We start from the raw sequence: 18,445 nt of genomic DNA, 5'->3' as shown, positions 1-18,445 counted from the left end.
CAAACAAATACTAGAAGTGACAAGCTCTGATATTACAGCCACCAAACAGAAATAGAAACTACTGTTAATCCCAGACTCACTGCAGAGCAGTACACTGTCACACACATGTAAAAAGAAGTGTACTTGTTGTTGTTGTTATAGTTTTAGATATTCCAAAATTGTGAAGCTTTTTTATAAAGTGTGCATGAAATTCTCAAGTACTATCATGGGAAAGTATGATACAGAATAGGTCTAATAAAGCTGTATGAGTACATGTTTTCCCAGTTTTTTTGTTTCTACTGTAAACACAAAGACAAAAAATAAAAATTTAAATCCCCAAATTCTGGAGACTTTTAACTGGGAAAACACTAATTAATAGCTTTGGAAGCACAGAACTATTTCAGAAGATTTCTTACAGCTTCATCTTGGAAAAAAATCTAGCAGAACCTTACATTTCACCAAATTTTCCCAATGCTACCACATAAAACTCACTTGACTTTATACAGTTGTTAAAAACTCAGATTTAAGTGCCAAGTTCATCAGAGGTTTGAAAAGCCCCCTTTTTTAGTGAACCTGGGTTCAGATTCTAATAAATCTGCAGGCACTTTCTGGTTTGGTGTCAAAGACTTGACTGATTCAGCTGAGTTTTCCTTTGAATTTTCTGGTTCATTTGAAATGAGAATTCAAAGGAAGACTTGGACTGTGAAACAAAGCTACATAAAGCGTTTGCATGAACCGTTATGACTGAACCCATCACACTTTCCACACCTCAGTTCAGCATCCCTAGCAATTTTTGGTGAGCAAGGACATGGATTTTCAAATGGTGTATTAGCTGAGGTCTTTCAGGTTCTTCAGTTCTTATTTAGGCAAGCCTCTTTCTGGTATTCTTTGTTTAAATATAAACCATAGAGCCAAGTTTCAAAAATGTACAGAAAATAAGGCAAAAGTTCAGCATTACAATTCCTATAGTAATACAACTAGTCATTTCCAAAAGTTCCTTAAACTTGCCAAGAATCAAAGCTACAAATGGTGCATCTAAGTATAAAAGGCTATTTGCCTTAACGCCAAGGCCCAAGCATGGTGAGGGGGGATGGGTATATAATTAGGGAATAGGGTTGACAACCTCTAGTTGGGGCCAGATTAATCAATCCAATCTAAAATCTAGCCAGTGTTTTGGCCAATACAAAATTTCAGATTATGAGTCAAGCACTGAAAATTGTCACTATGTGCTCACGTGGCACTCATATGAATTGATTAATTAGCCTTAGTTAAAGAGATTTTGACTATATTTAGGATCCATTATCAGTTTTAAACTGCTAAAACAAGTATGTCTTAGCAGAAAAAGTGGGATCATTTCTCAAAAGCCTGTAACAGCACTGAGAGGCCTTCCCGTAAGCGATTTCTGAAGTCACTGCAAAAAGGCTGTGAAACAGTCTGTTGAATGGGCTCTGATTAACTAGACGTGGGATTTCATTTGTCCTTAATGAGATCTAGTACATAGGTAGTTCAGACTGGCTATATGACAGCGTGATATCATTACATCCAGCATATGATCCCTTATTGGCTGAGATCAACAGAGGAATGAAATATACAAATATGACATAGAAGCAGTAGCAGAGGGAGTTTGTAAACAGCTGTATGCAGCCAAAAAAATGAAGGATTAAAGGGCTGGGGTAATTCATTAATTCTGACATGAAAAGCAGAGCAAGAGAACATTCAGTTCAGTATGTGTTAACATAATGATTACTGCTGAATATGAAACACATCTAAAGCATCTTACCTCACTTATGGCTTCAGATTGCTTTTTCACGTTCATATTTATCGGTGTCTCAAGAACACTAGTGAATGCATTGTTTTTTGGATTGTGTCTATAAAAGAAAGCAGGGAACAAATTTAAAAATCACCTCTCAATAGAATAGACTGTTTATTTTGACACACTTATTTTAAAACAATTAAATAGGTTTAAATACAAACTTAAAATACAAATAGATACAATACATATAGATACATACAAAACAATTTAAAACAATTAAAATGAAACACAGACACATGAATCGGAAGGAGACTCAGTAAGGAAATGCCAAGCAAACCAGAAAGGTTTTGCCCACTGGTGGAAAACAATGATAGAAGGGAGTGACATATGTTCTTGGGGAGGGAATTCTATTGTTTCAGTGCCACGACCAAAAAGTTCCTTTCTCAGGTTGCCGTCCATCTGGCCTCAGATAGTAAGAGCTCCCAAAGCAGAGCCTATGGAGATTACTGTGAGGATGAGGTAGGTTCATATGGGAGTGTGAAAACACAACTATCCCCCACAACTAGTACCTTAGACACAAAATTTTACTTTGAGTACTTCCCTACATTTAAATTAATTTTAATAATTCTATCAGTGCTGCCTTTCTAATACTAAAAGAGAGTAAGATTCTGAAAACATCTCTTTCTTTCAAATGTTTAATAGAATTTATTCTAGTGAACTTATTTTTAAACTCCCCTAAACATTTTTTTGCAATTACTAAAGGAGCAGGTTTGTAGCTTTTGGGTGCTACTAGACCCGGGCCTCCTGTTGGATAAACAGGTGGCAACCGTGGCTAGGGATGCCTTTCACCAGCTTTGCTGATGAACCAGCTGCAGCCATTCCTGGAAACATCTTGCCACTATGTTTCACAGCCTGGTAATATGTAGATTAGATTACTATAATGCACTCTGTGTGTGGCTGCTCTTGAAGAGTGTCCAGAAGCTACAGTTGATGCAGAATGCTGTGGCCATAATGCCAAATATTGTAGTTTGTAGGAACCATATTACTCCAATAGTGGCTCCCAATTTGCTTCCGGGCCCAATTCAAGATGCTAGTGCTGACCTTTAAAGCCCAATAGAGTTTGGGACCAGCCTACCTGAAGATATGTTTGCCTTATGAACTTACCGGACCACTCCAGTCACAATCAAAGTCCTGCTTTGGGTACCCTGCCATTTTAGGCTATACAAGTTAATTTTTGAAAAAGTTTAATGTTTGGAATGTTTGTGTTTTAATGGTTACTGACTTGGGAAGCCTGAATCAGGTGGAGAGATGGCATAGATATGTTTTAAATAAACATACAATTTAAAAACTACCTTTTGTTTCATTCAATTTTAATTACCATGTCTATCTTCATAATGTGGCTGATATATAACATTAAAAGTGTTTTAAAGTCTGGATAAAAATGTATTCCTCACATTTCAGACTATGCACATTTGGCCTTTTTCTTAAAAAAGAGAGAGGCACAAATTCATCCAAAGTTGAGCATAATTTCTCATTTGTATCACTATAAGTAGCATTCAGTATAACTGTACACAGTATAAAGTATACCTTTGAATGATCAACTGTGTGAGCTGTGTATGATCAATATTTTGACTCACTGGCCTAAAGGGCCACTGTTCCTTTCATATATTTTTTTGAATGCAAAGGATTGCATATGCAGTCCACAGCTTGCAATGGAATACTGAAATGGAACCCATGCATTTTACTTAGCTATGTTCCATGGCTGTGTATACCACAGTATGCCTGTTAGGCCATTGCCCCCACAGACGGAATAACGGACAGACAACAGTTTGGAAGTAAACAAGGGCTCTGGCGGGAGCGGAGCCAGGCAGCTTATCTAAGCCAGCTCCGCCCCCCGCCCAAGTCACGACGCAAGGCGTCGTGGCTGTTGCTGCCAGACTTCCTCGGGGCAGCAAAACAGCCCCCGGCAACCAGCGGCGTTGCCGGATCACCGGGAGCTTCATAAATGGTACAGGATTGGTCTTTATTTGGGGGAGGGTCAACAGAGGGTTTTGCTCCAACAGACTGACATAGCTACTGCTATGGAATTGCCTACAAGCCTGTATTTTGAGGGGAAAACACAGTAAAATATCTGGAAGAACTCTACAATGGTATTAGAAATCAATCCATCCAGATCCTCTTGAATTGGGGGGGGGGGGGTTGTAGTCATACATACGTTTGACAGTAAGGCCTTTTCTGGTGGCTAACAAAGTTATTTACAGTTAGCATCATCTTGCAGACTTCGCAGTGAAAGCAGGCTTTGTGCCATGTCTAGAAATAGCAAGGATAAAAATACATTGAAGGTTACTTGCATTTCATACTTGATTAGTCTGTTTTAAAAACTCATTACCAATTGCTCTTGCCTATCTAATAAAAAGTATTGCTCACTGCATCTAAAACCCCATGCCAAAGATTCATTTTGTCCATACACACAACATAAAAAGAGATACTTTTTATAACTTTTACATGTTTCATGAAGTTCATTCTCTGAACCAAGTTATCCAACTTGAATAAAGATGATAATACATATTCTATTGAGTTCAAATATAACGTTATGTAGGACAAATACACAAAACTGTATGAATATGCATATTGTATCAAAAAAATAACAGTATCTACTGACCTGATCAATACAGTTAATCTTCTCTGCGGGATAAACACCAAAGCCACATCTGGCACAAGACTGAATATTCATCTTGAAATCACCCAAGGAAAGTCAAAACTATTATACCAAAATTTTAGAAGATACAAGGAAAAAAGTTGCTTCCTATCTAACTTGTTAAATCATGCCAGTCCTCAGCCCAAAACTTCAGTCTCCCTTGTGCTGAGCTTCTGCTTCAAACTCAGCTGTTGTCTGGTTTTTAAAGCTGTCCGTTACTAAGAGAGGTTATTTTGGCAACTATGTAAGAGTGCATGGGAGGGAAAGACACTGAAGAATTCAGTGACACCTTTCTCTAAATAGAAAAGAGAAGCATCATAGTCATATGAATGAAAAAGTCTAATTGTTAGTATTTAAACTTTGGACCTCAGTGGTTAGTTGTCAGAACTTCAAGATGCATTTCTAAATATACTCAGCTTCATCTTCAGATTGTTATCTCTTAGCAAAGAGTCACCACAAAGGGAAGACTATAGCAAGGCAGTTTCCTAACTGAGCTCTACCAATCCAGAATTAGAGCTAGATCCCTACAGGAAATTGAATATACAACATCCACTATCTCACCCACCTAAATTGACATCAATGTTCTCCATTAGGCCATAGAATCCAGTGGCCAGTCAGCTTTTAATGGATCCTCCCCACTGACAGAGCTTTGCATATACACAGTATATCACTGTACATTCCATATCCATGGAAAGTCCGAGAGCCAGTGTGAATAAAGTGGGGTAGAGTGTTGGATTAGACTGTGGGAGACAAGTCTGAATCCTCTTTCCACTATGCAAACTCACTAAATGACCACCAACCTCTTTCATCCTAATCTGCCTCTCAGGATTATTGTTGTAAGGATAAAAAGGGGAGAACAATGGGGTATAAATATATCTTACTAGCTAAATTGACTCAGAATCAGAGACAGGTCAGATTAATTTGTCTCCAGAGGATGGCTGGGACATGGCCCTTACCAGGTCCATTGATGTTTGTCAAAGTGTTGTCTGCCTACATGCTTTATGGTCAGGCTGCAAACTGAGTTGGTCCATGTGTCATGTAGGTTCATATAGTCTTCATTTCACCTGCTTTGCTTTGCCATGCTTTTCTGTGCTATGGGGAGTTCCTTGTTCTTTTTGCCATGGAATCTTTAAGTGGAATAGGCATACGCATATCACGATTCTCCCCCTATTCTCTTGCCTATTCTCTTCCTAAATCAGAGTTCAGCTGTACTGGAAGAATTCTGCTCTACAAATTTCCAGATACTGGACTGGATCCAAACAGTTTCTCCACTGCAAAAAAAGGGAGAGGCTCCCCTTTGATAACTGAAAAGGCTATGCTGGGAAGCATGAACTAAAGGCATGTGTGATGGGAGTTGTAGTAAACAGTAACTGAGTGAAAAGAAAGCTGGCTGGTACAACTCACTGTATTTTTGGTCTATGTTCCGAGATGAAAAACTGAAAAATGTATGAGATAGGGGATGGGAGCTGGTAAAAGGTACCTTGTAGTTTTGATTCTACAAATACATTGTCAACATCTATAGGGACATTAGATGGACATATTTGGTTGTGTGTTTTTTAATTTTAAAATCACTGCAAAAAGGTTGTTAGTTGTGTGACTTGTAATATGAGACTAAATGTAAATATGCTTAGAACATTTGATCATGGACTGTAACAATCCATTTGATAATGCATTGTAACAGATTGTAACAGGTGACCAAGTCGGTTGTGTTCAGGTCACTGTCTAGCATCAGACAGGGAATATTATCCCCCCGAAGTTTATTAAACGAAGAGCATGTTAAAAGCAGTGTAATCCAATGGTTCCTGAAAGTGGTAAAAAACAGCATTCCAATGTTTTGTGAGATAGAATGTCAATTTTACCCTGACTGAATGGGCAGAGACAATCTGAATATGGAATACAACAAAATCTGCCCTGTAATACTTTGGAGGGGATGGCATTAAGGTAAGCAAAAGCGAATGCCCTAACAAGGTGAGGGACCGTTAGCTGTCTCATGAATACTGGCAGTCTTAAGAGGTAAAATACCAGGGGTCATTTGGGGGGGGACGCGGGGGGATGCCATCCCCCCGGGTGAGGTGCGGGAGGGCGGGGCCTGGAGCTCCCTGCTGGTGCCCGCTGGAGGTCGCCGCCGGCTGTGGGGAGGACACACTTCCGGTGATGTCAGGGGGTGTGGCATATGCTAATGAGTTATGCTAATGAGTCCCCCTAGCTCTTTTTCTACGAAATGACCTCTGTAAAATTCCAAAAAATTGACTCAAGCAGACTGCGAGAGCAAATTACCATACTGTTGTAACCCCGCTCTGTAAGGCAATGCTGGACAAGTAAAAGGGCCTTTGCCTTACCTAGGAAGAAGGTATCTGCAGTTAAAAGCCCTAGCTGCCTTAATCTAGCATCTACTGTCTTCATCCATTGAAATGGTAAGCATCTTGTTTAAGAAAGAAGACCTTCAGCTTCCAAAGCAAAAATAATCCTTAGCCTTGGCTTGAAAGGGCAAAACCATGCTCTAGCTTCCAACAACTTTTGTCTGAGTTCAGCTCTAAGAGATACATATGAGATGCAATGAGGGACTCCCGTTATCCTACATATAAGCTGACATAGGGGATGGTCAAAAGATTCCGAGATCACTGAAGTCTAGATACTGACCCCCTATAGTAACCCTCTGAGAGTTTGGTGTAGTGGTTAAGAGTGGTGGACTCTAATCTGGAGAACTGGGTAGGATTCCCCACTCCTCCATATGCAGCCAGATAGCAGACCTTGGTTTCTCACAAGTTCTCTCGGAGTAGTTGTCTCAAGAGCAGTTCTTGAAAGAGCTCTCAGCCCAACCTACCTCACTGGGTGTCTGTTGTGGGGAGAGGAAGGGAAGGAGATTGTAAGATGCTTTGAGACTCCAACTGAAGAGCAGGGTATAAATCCAACTCTTCTTCTTCTTCACCACCACAATGGATCTGGGCAGTAGTATTGATGTACAGGATCTTAATTAGCCAAAGAAGTCTTTTATCAATGGCTAGGCCCATCAGTTTCTCCCACAGCTTGCTTCAGTTGACTGAATTTAATGTTCCCTTAAGATCCATAAAGGCCTCGTAAAGCTTCTCGCCAGGACTAGTTGTATATTTTTCTGCTAGATGAAAGAGGGTTAAACAGTGATCAATAGTGGGAAAGCCTCTCCTAAAACCAATTTGTTTCCAGTCCAGGATTTTCTTGGTCTGAATCCATTCCACTAATCTTTGGTGCAAAACAGAATATAATTTCCCAACAGATGATAGGAGGCTAACTGGCCAATAGTTGGCGGGATCAAGCCTACTGCCCTTTTAAAAAACTGGGACAATTATAGAATGCTTCCATACCGGGGGGAATTTCTCCCATCTGATTTATCTGAAAGAAAACAGGTGCTAGATTTCTTCCCCACCACCAATCCGGACCTTATCTGAACAAAGGGCCTTGCCAGCTTTCATCTGACAGATCTTTTTGTATGCATCTTATTCAGGTACAGGTGCCCAATTAGGGAGGTCATCCAGCATTCTGTCCTCTAGCTGAGTATTGTTGGAAAAACTAGAGCAAAACAGCTCCTTAAAATATCTCGTCCATCTGGAAGCAGAGATACATGATGACAAGTTGGATCTCAAATTCATGGCCAAAGAAACAGCTTCCCAAAAACTGGATAAATCATTGTTGCTAAGTGATGTAATAAGGAGATGCCAGCCCTTGTACTTTTCATATCTCGTTTTATCCTGAATTAATTTTGTACCTTTTTTTGAGGTCCAGTAATTCCCCTAGAACATATAAAGTATTATATCTTTTAAATTCCCTATAGAACATATAAAGTATTATCACTTTTAAATTCCCTATGCTATAGCCGAAGCCTTCTTTTCATAGTTGTACACTCAGAATTGAGCCACTTGTCTCTTTTCTGGCATATAGCATTACTGAGCAAAAGGCTGAATTTCCTAGCCATTTCACATTATGCAGAGGCAAATCCAAATTTGCCACTAAGAAGGCAGGGCCCGCCAGGAGCCTGATCCCTGGTTTTGATAATCTTCATTAAAATATAACTTCTGCAATGAATGAAGGGCAGTTGACTCAGTTAGGCTATTGGCAACATCAGGAAGCAAAGAGTTTATCTTTGGTGGAAAAGTTATTCAGTGATCTGCTTCAGAGGACAGATTTACTCTATAACATTTTGGAACACCAAAATGAGAATCATCAGATCAAACAATTAAGGTCTGATATTTTTAACCTGAAGAAGCTTCAGGGCAAAGAACACAAACATAAGCAAGAATGGGAATATTCCGAACAGATGGTTCAACAAAGATTAAGCTCATCGCAAAAGTCTCCAGAAAAGGGGAAACAGCTTGATCAAACAACTACAGATGAAGAAGAATTAAATGTTATACAGTTGGCTGAAGATACTACAAGATTTAAAAGACATTTAAGTTCATTTCAGCTCCCAAGTGAACAGATGGAAAAGCCCCTGGATGATAAACAGCATACAGCTCAAGAAATAATGTTGATGCTAGTGAATGCAATTGTTCCGTTGAATAATGAAAATGCTACCCAGGATGAGACCATCAGTGTGTGCTCAGAAGTAACATTAATGTCCTGGATAAGGAGAAGAACAGCCTTCACACAAATGAAGGTGGGAAAACAGAGAGAATTGCTTGTTTAGATGGGAGGCTAACCAACACAGGAAAAACTATCCCTCATTTATGTCAAAAAATCAATCAGCTGGAGTCCTCCTTAGACCAGTCAAAGTCTTGCAGGCAAAGACTGTGAAATAGCCAACCTATGTGAAAGACTTGAAGCAGTGCACTCGACAAAAGCAGAAAAGTGGAAGAAACCCTAACAGAAACGAAACAGCTCCTGAATGATCTAGCTATGATGACCAAAGAAAACCAGATCTTGAAGGATTCACATTTTTCCCAGGTTCAAACCACGATTGGCCCAAAAATGCCATAGCAGGTGGAAGCACCAGATATCCATTTGTCCCTTAACACTGCCTTAAATACATCCCATACTTGATCCTGCTTCACCCCATAGTCAGAATTAAATTTAAAATATTCTTCTATATTTCTAGAGATTCCTTCACAGACCACCTCACTTTGTAGTAACAGTTTGTTTAGTGTCCAATTTGGGTCCTTATCATCCGTAACTATATTTGAAACCTGACATGTAACCCACACATGGTCCCATAAATTCCTATTTCCTATGTCCACCGATTGACTTTGATTTAATAAAGGCTTGTTAACTAGAATGGGAAAAAATGCCATTAAGCTTCCCAGTGCCTCCACTCTATTGGTACAATACAGAGAGGCATGTGCACGGAATTACATCATAATCACACCATTTTGGCGCTACACTAAGGTTACCCTTGCCTTTACCTTGTTGACACATACAATGTGGAAATGAAAGCATAAGTCCAAAGCAACTATTGATCTGGTCACTCCAAATCTGAAAATGCTGGGGCATGGAGCATATTGATTGGAGCAGTGATTCTTCCTATGTCTATGCTGGTGACAAATCAATATATGTATTTGTCTAAGTTTTTGAAGCCATCTGAACTAGGCCCTGAGGCAAAAACCATCAATTGTTCCCACAAACCTATCTTCATACACCCCAGAAAAAGAAGTCTCCATTTCAGAAGCTGACTCTGAAGCTTTCATCTCTTTGCACCAGTCACCTTGTGGCAATGTTAAATGTAGAACAAATGATCGGTAGGAGCAGTTATATTCAGTGTGCTTTTGTTTTGTTTTTTAAAAATGATGCCCATGATAGTTACAACAGAAAATTCATAAGAAGCCAGATGGAGGAAGGTACCACTGAGAAAAAATATAGAGCCAGTTTGATGTAATGGTTTGGAGCGTGCACTCTAATCTGGGAGAACCAGACTTGATTCCCCACTCTTCCACATGCAGCTGCTGGCGTGACGTTGGGTCAGTCACAGTTCTCTCAGAGCTGTTCTCAAAAGAGCAGTTCTTGAAAGAACTCTCTCAGCCCCACCTACCTCACAGGGTGTTTGCTGTGGGGAGATGAAGGGAAAGGAGATGGTAAACCACTCTGAGGCTCCTTCGGGTACTGATGGATGGGGTATAAATCCAATCTCTTCTTCTTTTGCAATACACAGTTCAGTATTTGTTAGCAATTGAGTGTGTATTCTGCATAGCAGACAATATGTAGATAATTTAACAAAAACGTATTTTGCAAATTAAATTTTGACACGTCTTATGGTGAATTGCATGTCAGCATAAGAAACCAGATGCTTAAAGATTATCTCACTATCCCCACCCCCAGGTTTTTAACAGAACGCAATTCTAGGAATAGCACTATTATAACGGGAATCCCATGAAGGAGGAAATAGGCTGATTAACCACTGGAGTTCCCCTGCTAAAATTCACTACCACCACCATCCCATGGCCAGTTTTACACCTAAATGGCCGCCTGGGATGCCAAAAAGGCAGTATCAGTAGGGAGAAGGAATGCATATCCCTACACCCATTCCACCCCTCCAAGACAAGATGAAATGCCCTGCCCATTTAATAAAGATTTAATGGATGGAAATTTAAAGCCTTTCATGACATGAAGTTAAATATCATCAACTAATAATTGCTTGATATTTACCAAGTGACTAGTGGCACCAGTTTAAAAGTTGGCAACCCTAGCTGTAGAGAGGGAGAAGGCACATGTTCCTCTGCAACCGATGTTGCTGCTGTTGTCACTGCCTGGATGGGTCCCAAAGTGGGCAACATACGAGAACACCTGGAGCCTCAAAATGTCATTCTGCCCTAAAGTGTCTTGATCCAACAATAAATATTTAACTTCAACTGAAACTGTAACGGAATTTAGTGAGTGAAGTTGTACACTTCAACAGCTGTTTATTTTACATGTTATAAGAAATCAAAATTTGGAGAAAATCTGCTCCTTTTCTCATGACAAAGGGCTCTGAGAGTAAATGAACAGCTGAGCACTGAAGGACAAAACTGGAATGGGAAAGGATTTTCTGGCACAGGATAATTCTATTCTTAATGCTGCAATAGCCCATTTTCATTCACTATACCACCTCTGCATGCCTCACCTCAGGAAAGAAGTGGTATAGTTTTTTGGCCTAGGTTTTCTTTTACAACCTTCTTCCTCCAGAGCCACATATCTCTCCTTCTGGTTTCCCGTCCTCCACCTTCTCTTCCCCTATGCGGGTAAGTGTATCCGAATCGCACGCCTCCCTTTGACTGGTACCCAAACAGGACACATTCAGTAAGGGTGATTCGGGGCAAGCTGGGAATGTCAAAATGTTCTGGAAAGGGATCGTGCCCCCTACCACCACCATACCACCCTCAGCTGATGGAGGGCACATGGCCAACTGGACAGAGGAGTCGCCGCGCTCCTTCTGGTCGGTTCTGCTGTGCCCACCATGCTTCTCCACACCAGCTGCACCACGCCTGGGGCAGCACAGGCCAAAGCGGAGCCAGCGTCGCGAGATGAAGACGGATGCCGCCGGCATAGTGCAAACCCGCGTTCCTCGTCGATGGCGTGGGCACGGTGGAACTGGCGAAGTACGAGGGCGATTCAATGCATTAAAAGGCAGTCAGGTTGGCACAAGGACCTCCCTTCCCGTCGAGGGCTGAGGGCTCAAGGGAAGCTTTCCGCGCCCGTTCTGCCCAGGAGATGGCGCTCTTCCAGAGTCGGGCTGAGGGGTGGGAAAAGACTGTTGGGAATCGTGCTCCAGGCGTCTCGGCTCCTCCCTCGCGATAAGGGGGCAAAGGCTGGATTGGCGCTTTTAGTTTCGCTTTTCTCCGTAGTGTGCAGCTGACGTTGCAGGACTTCCCGGTCGTCTCTTCTCCATGGAGCCCCCGAAGGCAAGTCTCTCGGGGTCCGGATTGGGATAAAAAGAACCCCCTGCTCTGTCTTGGGGCCTCTTCCTCGTAAACAAAATCCTCCAGTCCTCCTGGCTGCTTTTTTCTCTCCGCTTTGTTACGTGGTCTCTAAGCTTTCGCTCTGCCCTCTCTTTGCTCTCTCTCCTCTTCCGTTTCATGGTCTTTTAAAGGGTTGCGGTTTTTGGTCCGATCACTGAAACGTCGTTTAAACTTTCCCGCCCATTTACAGCTCTAACTCGTTTTCCTTCTCCTGCTCCCTGACTCTCCAGTCTCCCCATCACTCTCCTTCCTGCCCAGTCACCTGTACGGAGAAAGCTCTTGTTTATGTAAAATATTTATATACCGCTCTATCTCCTTGGACTCAGGGTGGCTCGCAGGGCAACAAACAAGTTGCACGGACACAAAACCTTAGAACAAGCCATTACAAAGTAAGACTGTGATAGAATAAAAACGCACTCAGATCTGCCACAAATGATGGTAATTCTGTCTGGTAGTTAAGTGCAACGAAAGCAACTTTTCCCATTGTTGTATCTCTGTTTTAGGAAATACTGATTGCTGAAGTTCTGCTTTTGGGGCAAGTGTTGTTTCATCACTGCATCTCCATGTTGGGAAGCGCTGACCTGTTGACTTTCTAACTAAGGTGGAGATGGAGACTCTGCCAGGGAAAGGTGGTGTAATACTGAATTCTGTAAACTAGGGGTTACTTGAAGGCATTTTGTCTACCCCTGCACCCTCCAGCCATGCTGTCTTGGCTGCAGAGGTGCTGGCTCTGGAGCTCTTCTGCCTAAACCTCCCCTCGTGATTTGGCTGCCCAAGCAGTCAAAACTACCCTGAATCTTCCTTCTGTTGTGCCCTGAGTCTTCTGTACTGGCCATCCCCAAAAGGAAGATGATCCGGAATGTAAGATTTTCCCTTAAAATTTATGTGCAAAATTAATATACATTATTGGATGTTATTTGCCCATTTAAGACGGATCCCTCTTCTCCACATTCGAGGGGGGGAAACTAGCCTTTAAAACATCTTTCCTTTAGGTAAATTAGGTGTGTATAAGCTCACCTCTGCCATTATTTGGTTCTGTATTCATAAAAAATAGCATGAACTAAAATGTACAATGTATGATTGAAGAGAAGATCATTCTGATTCATGATGACCATGACTACATATGCTCCTCTTTAACACATTTTTAGTAACTGGTGAATCATAGCCTGATGTTTATCAGAATGGGCCATACAATAGCCTAGTGCAGGTATGATCAACTTTTTGATTCTGGGGGTGGATTCTTATGGGCCAGATCTCCCATGCTTTTTGATGTTGTTGGACATTTGCAGAAGACTAACCTGCGGCTTAGATTTTTCTCTGTCTTCCCACTGCACTTTGATAAAGAAGGGTACATGCAGTGTAAGGAGTGGGACCAGGTGAGTTTCATTCCACTTCCTCACTTTCTATGCAGCCCTGTCATTGGGAAGCAAGAGATTGCCCCAGGGGACTCCATGTAGGTTATATCATGATGGGAGGAATGGCCCACAGTTCTTTACCCTCCTTGTACCTGATTGGAAGTAAAAGGTACCACGTTGCCGTTTACCTGACAGGCACCGTTCCAACCAGGAAATCAAGATTTAAATATGACATATTGCCAGGGTCATATTTGAACTGCAAATTTGCTCAGGGTCTCATTTGAACTGTACTGTAACCCATATAAAGTGTTTTCTGCTTCATTTGACACCAGAGATATGTAGCCTTTGTGTGTGTTGCGTGTGTTGCGTTGGCATGCAAAGAAAATACACATAGTTGTTTTGTGTGGGTAGTAGCCAGATTTAAACAAGATGCTGAGTGTAGTCAAAGTCTTAAACAAGGCTTTGAGTACAAAACGCTATATTTATGTTGCTTTGCCTTGCCCATGTCTTCTTTAAAGCTGACCTAAATCCACTTTACGTTCCCTGCCTGGTACTTCTAGAGGTAGATGGGGCCAGAAAAAAAGAACAGGGTTTGAATGTGGTCCACTCCACCAGGTGACCACCCTTAATTTTTGGCCACTGTGTGACAGAGTGTTGGACTGGATGGGCCATTGGCCTGATCCAACATTTGGCTTCTCTTATGTTCTTAATCTAATGGTTGTACCTAGTTTGCAGGTAATGCTTGTTTCCTTTTTAGCACAAAGTTATTTATCCCAGATACATCCTCAAGAACAATTTAGATGGAGCCTAACACTACTAATAGCAGGAGTTCTTACACAGGCAGTATCCAAAGAGCTACTTCAGGTGCAACCAAATATTTGGGCATGACCATTGGAATCTTTTCCCCATTTTTCTTTAAACAGTAAACCCCCATGTTATATATTATATAACACAATCATCAGTTTCAAATGAGGCTTTGCCACATGTCGGGGGGGTGCTATTACTCAAACTCAAAGCTTTCTCAGGTATTATGGTTGCCAAACAGTGGCTGGCAACCGGTGGAAGTTTCCAGCAGTTCCTAGAGTTGTCCTTTGTCACTTCCAGGTAGGTCTAGGAATCATCGGGAACTCTATGGTAAGAACATCCTGGAAGTAGATGAGGCCTTATTTTTCTTTTTAATTTTTCTTCCTGCTACTTGGGGGATTTCCCAGGGGCTTGGCAGCCCTATTAGGTATGCAGAAATAGTTGCATTTTTCTGTGGCTCCCATGTGTTTTATCTTATGGACTTTGGACCAGTAGAAATAATATATGAAATGTCATGACATGCAGCCAATTAATAATTGATCTAAAATTCAATAATCATTAAATTTGAAACAGTGCTTTCAATATATTCTATATTGTGTGTAGTGATAAGAGGAGCTGCAGTGAATTGCAGAAGGGCTATTGTCAAGCAAAGTACATAGCTCGATCTTTCTTTTATATGTACATGTCTTTTTTGATTTGATTTCCCCCCCAACAATTTTCTATTAATTAGATATAGATGTTTGCATATTGACTTAATGTTTCTGTTATTTTGAGTTTTTTAAGTATGAGAGAACTTTCCATTTTTTTAAAAAGCCAGATCAAACAGAAGGAAAAAGGTAGCTTTTTTGTTGTTGTTGTTAGCAGGGAAGGCCAGCTGTTTTTTAAGAGGAGGTGACAGACACCTTGTGCACGTAAGTCTTCAGAACTGTGTGGTTGCGTGTGTGTGTAAAATGCCATCAGGTTGCAGCTAACTTTTGGCAAAACGGTAGGAACCTAACAGAAGCAGAAGAAATTAGGAAAAGATGGCAAGAATACATAGAACTATACAAGAAGGACCTTGATGTCCTTGACAACCACGATGGTGTGATCACTGACCTTGAGCCAGACATCTTGGAGTGCAAAGTCAAATGGGCCTTAGAAAGCATTACTAACAACAAAGCTAGCGGAGGTGATGGTATCCCAGCTGAGCTATTCAAAGTCTTAAAAGATAATGCTGTTAAAGTGCTGCACTCAATATGCCAGCAAATTTGAAAAATGCAACAGTGGCCGCAGGATTGGAAAAGGTCAGTTTACATTCCAGTCCCAAAGAAAGGCAATGCCAAGGAATGTTCATACTATTGCACAATTGCACACATTTCACACGCTAGCAAGGTCATGCTCAAGATACTACAAGCTAGGCTTCAGCAGTATGTGAATAGAGAACTGCCAGAATTACAATCTGGGTTTCAAAGAGGTAGAGCAACCTCAGATATGCAGATGATACCACTCTAATGGCAAAAAGTGAAGAGGACCTAAAGAGCCTCTTGCTCAGGTTAAAAGAGCAGAGCGCAAAAGTGGGCTTGAAGCTCAACATCAAAAAAACTAAGATCATGGCATCCGGACCTATCAGTCCTTGGCAAATAGAGGGGGAAGTCGTGGAAGCAGTGACAGACTTCACATTCCTGGGATCCAAGATCACTGCAGACAGTGACTGCAACCATGAAATTACAAGATGGCTGCTCCTTGGGAGGAAAGCGATGGCAAACCTAAACAGCATGATAAAAAGTAGAGACATCACCCTGCCAACAAAAGTCTGCATGGTCAAAGCAATGGTATTCCCAGTAGTCGTGTATGGCTGCGAGAGTTGGACTGTAAAGAAGGCCGAGTGCCGAAGAATAGATGCTTTTGAATTATGGTGCTGGAGAAGGCTCTTGAGAGTCCCTTGGACTGCAAGGAGATCGAATCAGTCAAAGCTAAAAGAAATCAGCCCAGACTGTTCCATGGAAGGCCAGATACTGAAGCTGAGGCTCAAATACTTTGGCCACCAAATGAAAAGGGAGCACTCACTGGAGAAGACCCTGATGCTGGGAAAGATTGAAGGTCAAAGAAGACGGGGACAGCAAAGGATGAGATGGTTAGACAGTGTTATTGATGCAATGAACATGAAATTAAGCAAACTCCAGAGACGACAGGAGACAGGAGGGCCTGGCATGGTGTGGTCCATGGGGTCGCAAAGAGTCAGACTCAACTGCGACTGAACAGCAACATGGTGTGGTCCATGGGGTCGCAAAGAGTCAGACTCAACTGCGACTGAACAACAACAACATGGACTTTCCAAAGCAAGTGACAAACAGAGCCTCTATGTAGGAACCCTGGACTTCCTTGTTGGTCTCCCATCCAAGTACTAACCAGGGCCAACCCTGCTCAGCTTCCAAGATCTGATGAGATGGGGCCAGCCTGGGCCATCCAGATCAGGGCATGTGGTTGGATATGTAACATTATATGTGAGCAGGACATCTTGTAAACAACAAAAACTGTGAGCAAGTGACTTCTGCAGACTTATTTGAAAGGCTGGATTGAGCTGCTAGTGATGACATAGTAAACACTCCTGGGATAAGAGGAATTAAGGTTATTTTTTCCTAAAAGCCCAGTCCAGTTGGTTCCTTATGCAGAATAGCATCTCTCTGCTGTAAAGAGAACTACAGACAGCAGGGTGCCCCACCCCCATAATGCATGCAGTATCAATTGTGTCTTTGGTGCAAAATACTAAATTTGGCAAACTTTATCAGTGTTCTGAAATTAATTAACAAATTAAAAATTTAGGGCTCAGTCCAGTCCATCTTCTCTTCCAACCCTGTATGCATAGAAGGAGATTCAGTATCAACTGTCCCCTGGTAGCCCTTCTGTTGTTAGAGTAGAGCGGTACTTGGTGCTTGGGGGCGTCAACAGTGGGAGGGCTTCTAATGTCCTGGCCCCACTGGTGGACCTCCTGATGGCACTGGTATTTCTGGCCACTGTGTGATACAGAGTGTTGGACTGGATGGGCCTTTGACCTGATCCAACATTGGCATCTCTTATGTTCTTATGTACACAATGTCCCAAAGTTGAATTTCAAAAAGAAAACTTGAACACTCAAAATTCAAGCACGTAAATACAAATGTTTCCTTAATTCTGTGTGATTTGTTTTAGTTCAAGTAGCAGAGGTAGCAATTCTGAAATGTGGATGAAGTGGTTTACCACTTTTAGAGTACTTTTAGAAATGCCTGTGATTGAACTTATCTTTTATTTATTTGATATAGCTGGAAGTAGACCTTTCTGATCCTGCATCATTGCAGGGAGATCAAGATAATGGAGAAGATTGTGGGGATCAACTGGATGCAAAGCCAGACAGAAGAGATCGATTATCAATCTTCGGAAAGTAAGAAGCACTTTTTAAAAATCTTTATTATGCCTTTTGCATTAAAGAGCTTTGTTCCAGTTCTTCTGTGAATCACTAATTCTCTGATTTCTTTGTGCAAACTAACTCTGGATTAGGGCTGTCAAGCTCCTGCGGGGGCGGGGGGGACAGGACCCTGGGAATGCACTGTGCCTAGGTCCAGTTGCTTGCAGTCCAGGCGAAAAAATATTAAATTGCACTTTCAAGAGCTCCTACCAGAAGTGACAGTCTAGCAGTCACTGGAAACTCTATAGTTTTCTGATGATTCCTAGAGGCACCCTTTCTTTGTTATTTCTAATTTTTAACATGATGTAGTGCCACATGCACCACTGCGGGCCCTACATGGCCTGTCCACAACCTACTTTTGCTGAACCCACTGAGAGAAGTATAGCAGGAAAACGCTGATTATAAATTGTTCTACTTAATTCTTTCCTTATTTCATATACACATTTTTGGAAACTTCACAAAATATGCAGATTGGAAATATAAACAGAAGTGCTATTCTGTAGCACGTATGCCACTCTGAGATCCTTAGAGTAAGGG

At 41.5% G+C, this 18,445-nt stretch overlaps 2 protein-coding genes across 2 annotated transcripts in view; one reads left to right on the top strand and one right to left on the bottom strand.

Moving 5' to 3' along the window:
• The window catches only part of NRAP (nebulin related anchoring protein), a 69,106-nt gene extending 64,473 nt beyond the window's left edge, over window positions 1–4,633 (bottom strand). The window contains exons 1-3 of the mRNA XM_015425533.1: window positions 4,395–4,633; window positions 3,948–4,042; window positions 1,760–1,847 (exon numbers count right to left, since the gene is read on the bottom strand). Of these exons, the coding sequence (XP_015281019.1) occupies window positions 1,760–1,847; window positions 3,948–4,042; window positions 4,395–4,466 (255 nt within the window). The 5' untranslated portion in view covers window positions 4,467–4,633. The remainder of the gene's footprint in view (window positions 1–1,759; window positions 1,848–3,947; window positions 4,043–4,394) is intronic.
• Window positions 4,634–12,214: 7,581 nt separating this feature from the next.
• The window catches only part of LOC107122431 (caspase-7-like), a 36,220-nt gene continuing 29,989 nt past the window's right edge, over window positions 12,215–18,445 (top strand). The window contains exons 1-2 of the mRNA XM_015425530.1: window positions 12,215–12,271; window positions 17,766–17,884. Coding sequence (XP_015281016.1) covers window positions 12,257–12,271; window positions 17,766–17,884 — 134 coding nt within the window. The 5' untranslated portion in view covers window positions 12,215–12,256. The remainder of the gene's footprint in view (window positions 12,272–17,765; window positions 17,885–18,445) is intronic.

Source organism: Gekko japonicus, unplaced genomic scaffold (assembly GCF_001447785.1).
Source record: "Gekko japonicus isolate JY-2015 unplaced genomic scaffold, Gekko_japonicus_V1.1 scaffold633, whole genome shotgun sequence".
NCBI classification, from domain to species: Eukaryota; Metazoa; Chordata; class Lepidosauria; order Squamata; family Gekkonidae; genus Gekko; species Gekko japonicus.
Note: the sequence above shows the minus strand (reverse complement) of the source record. Positions and strands in the feature narration are given on the sequence as shown.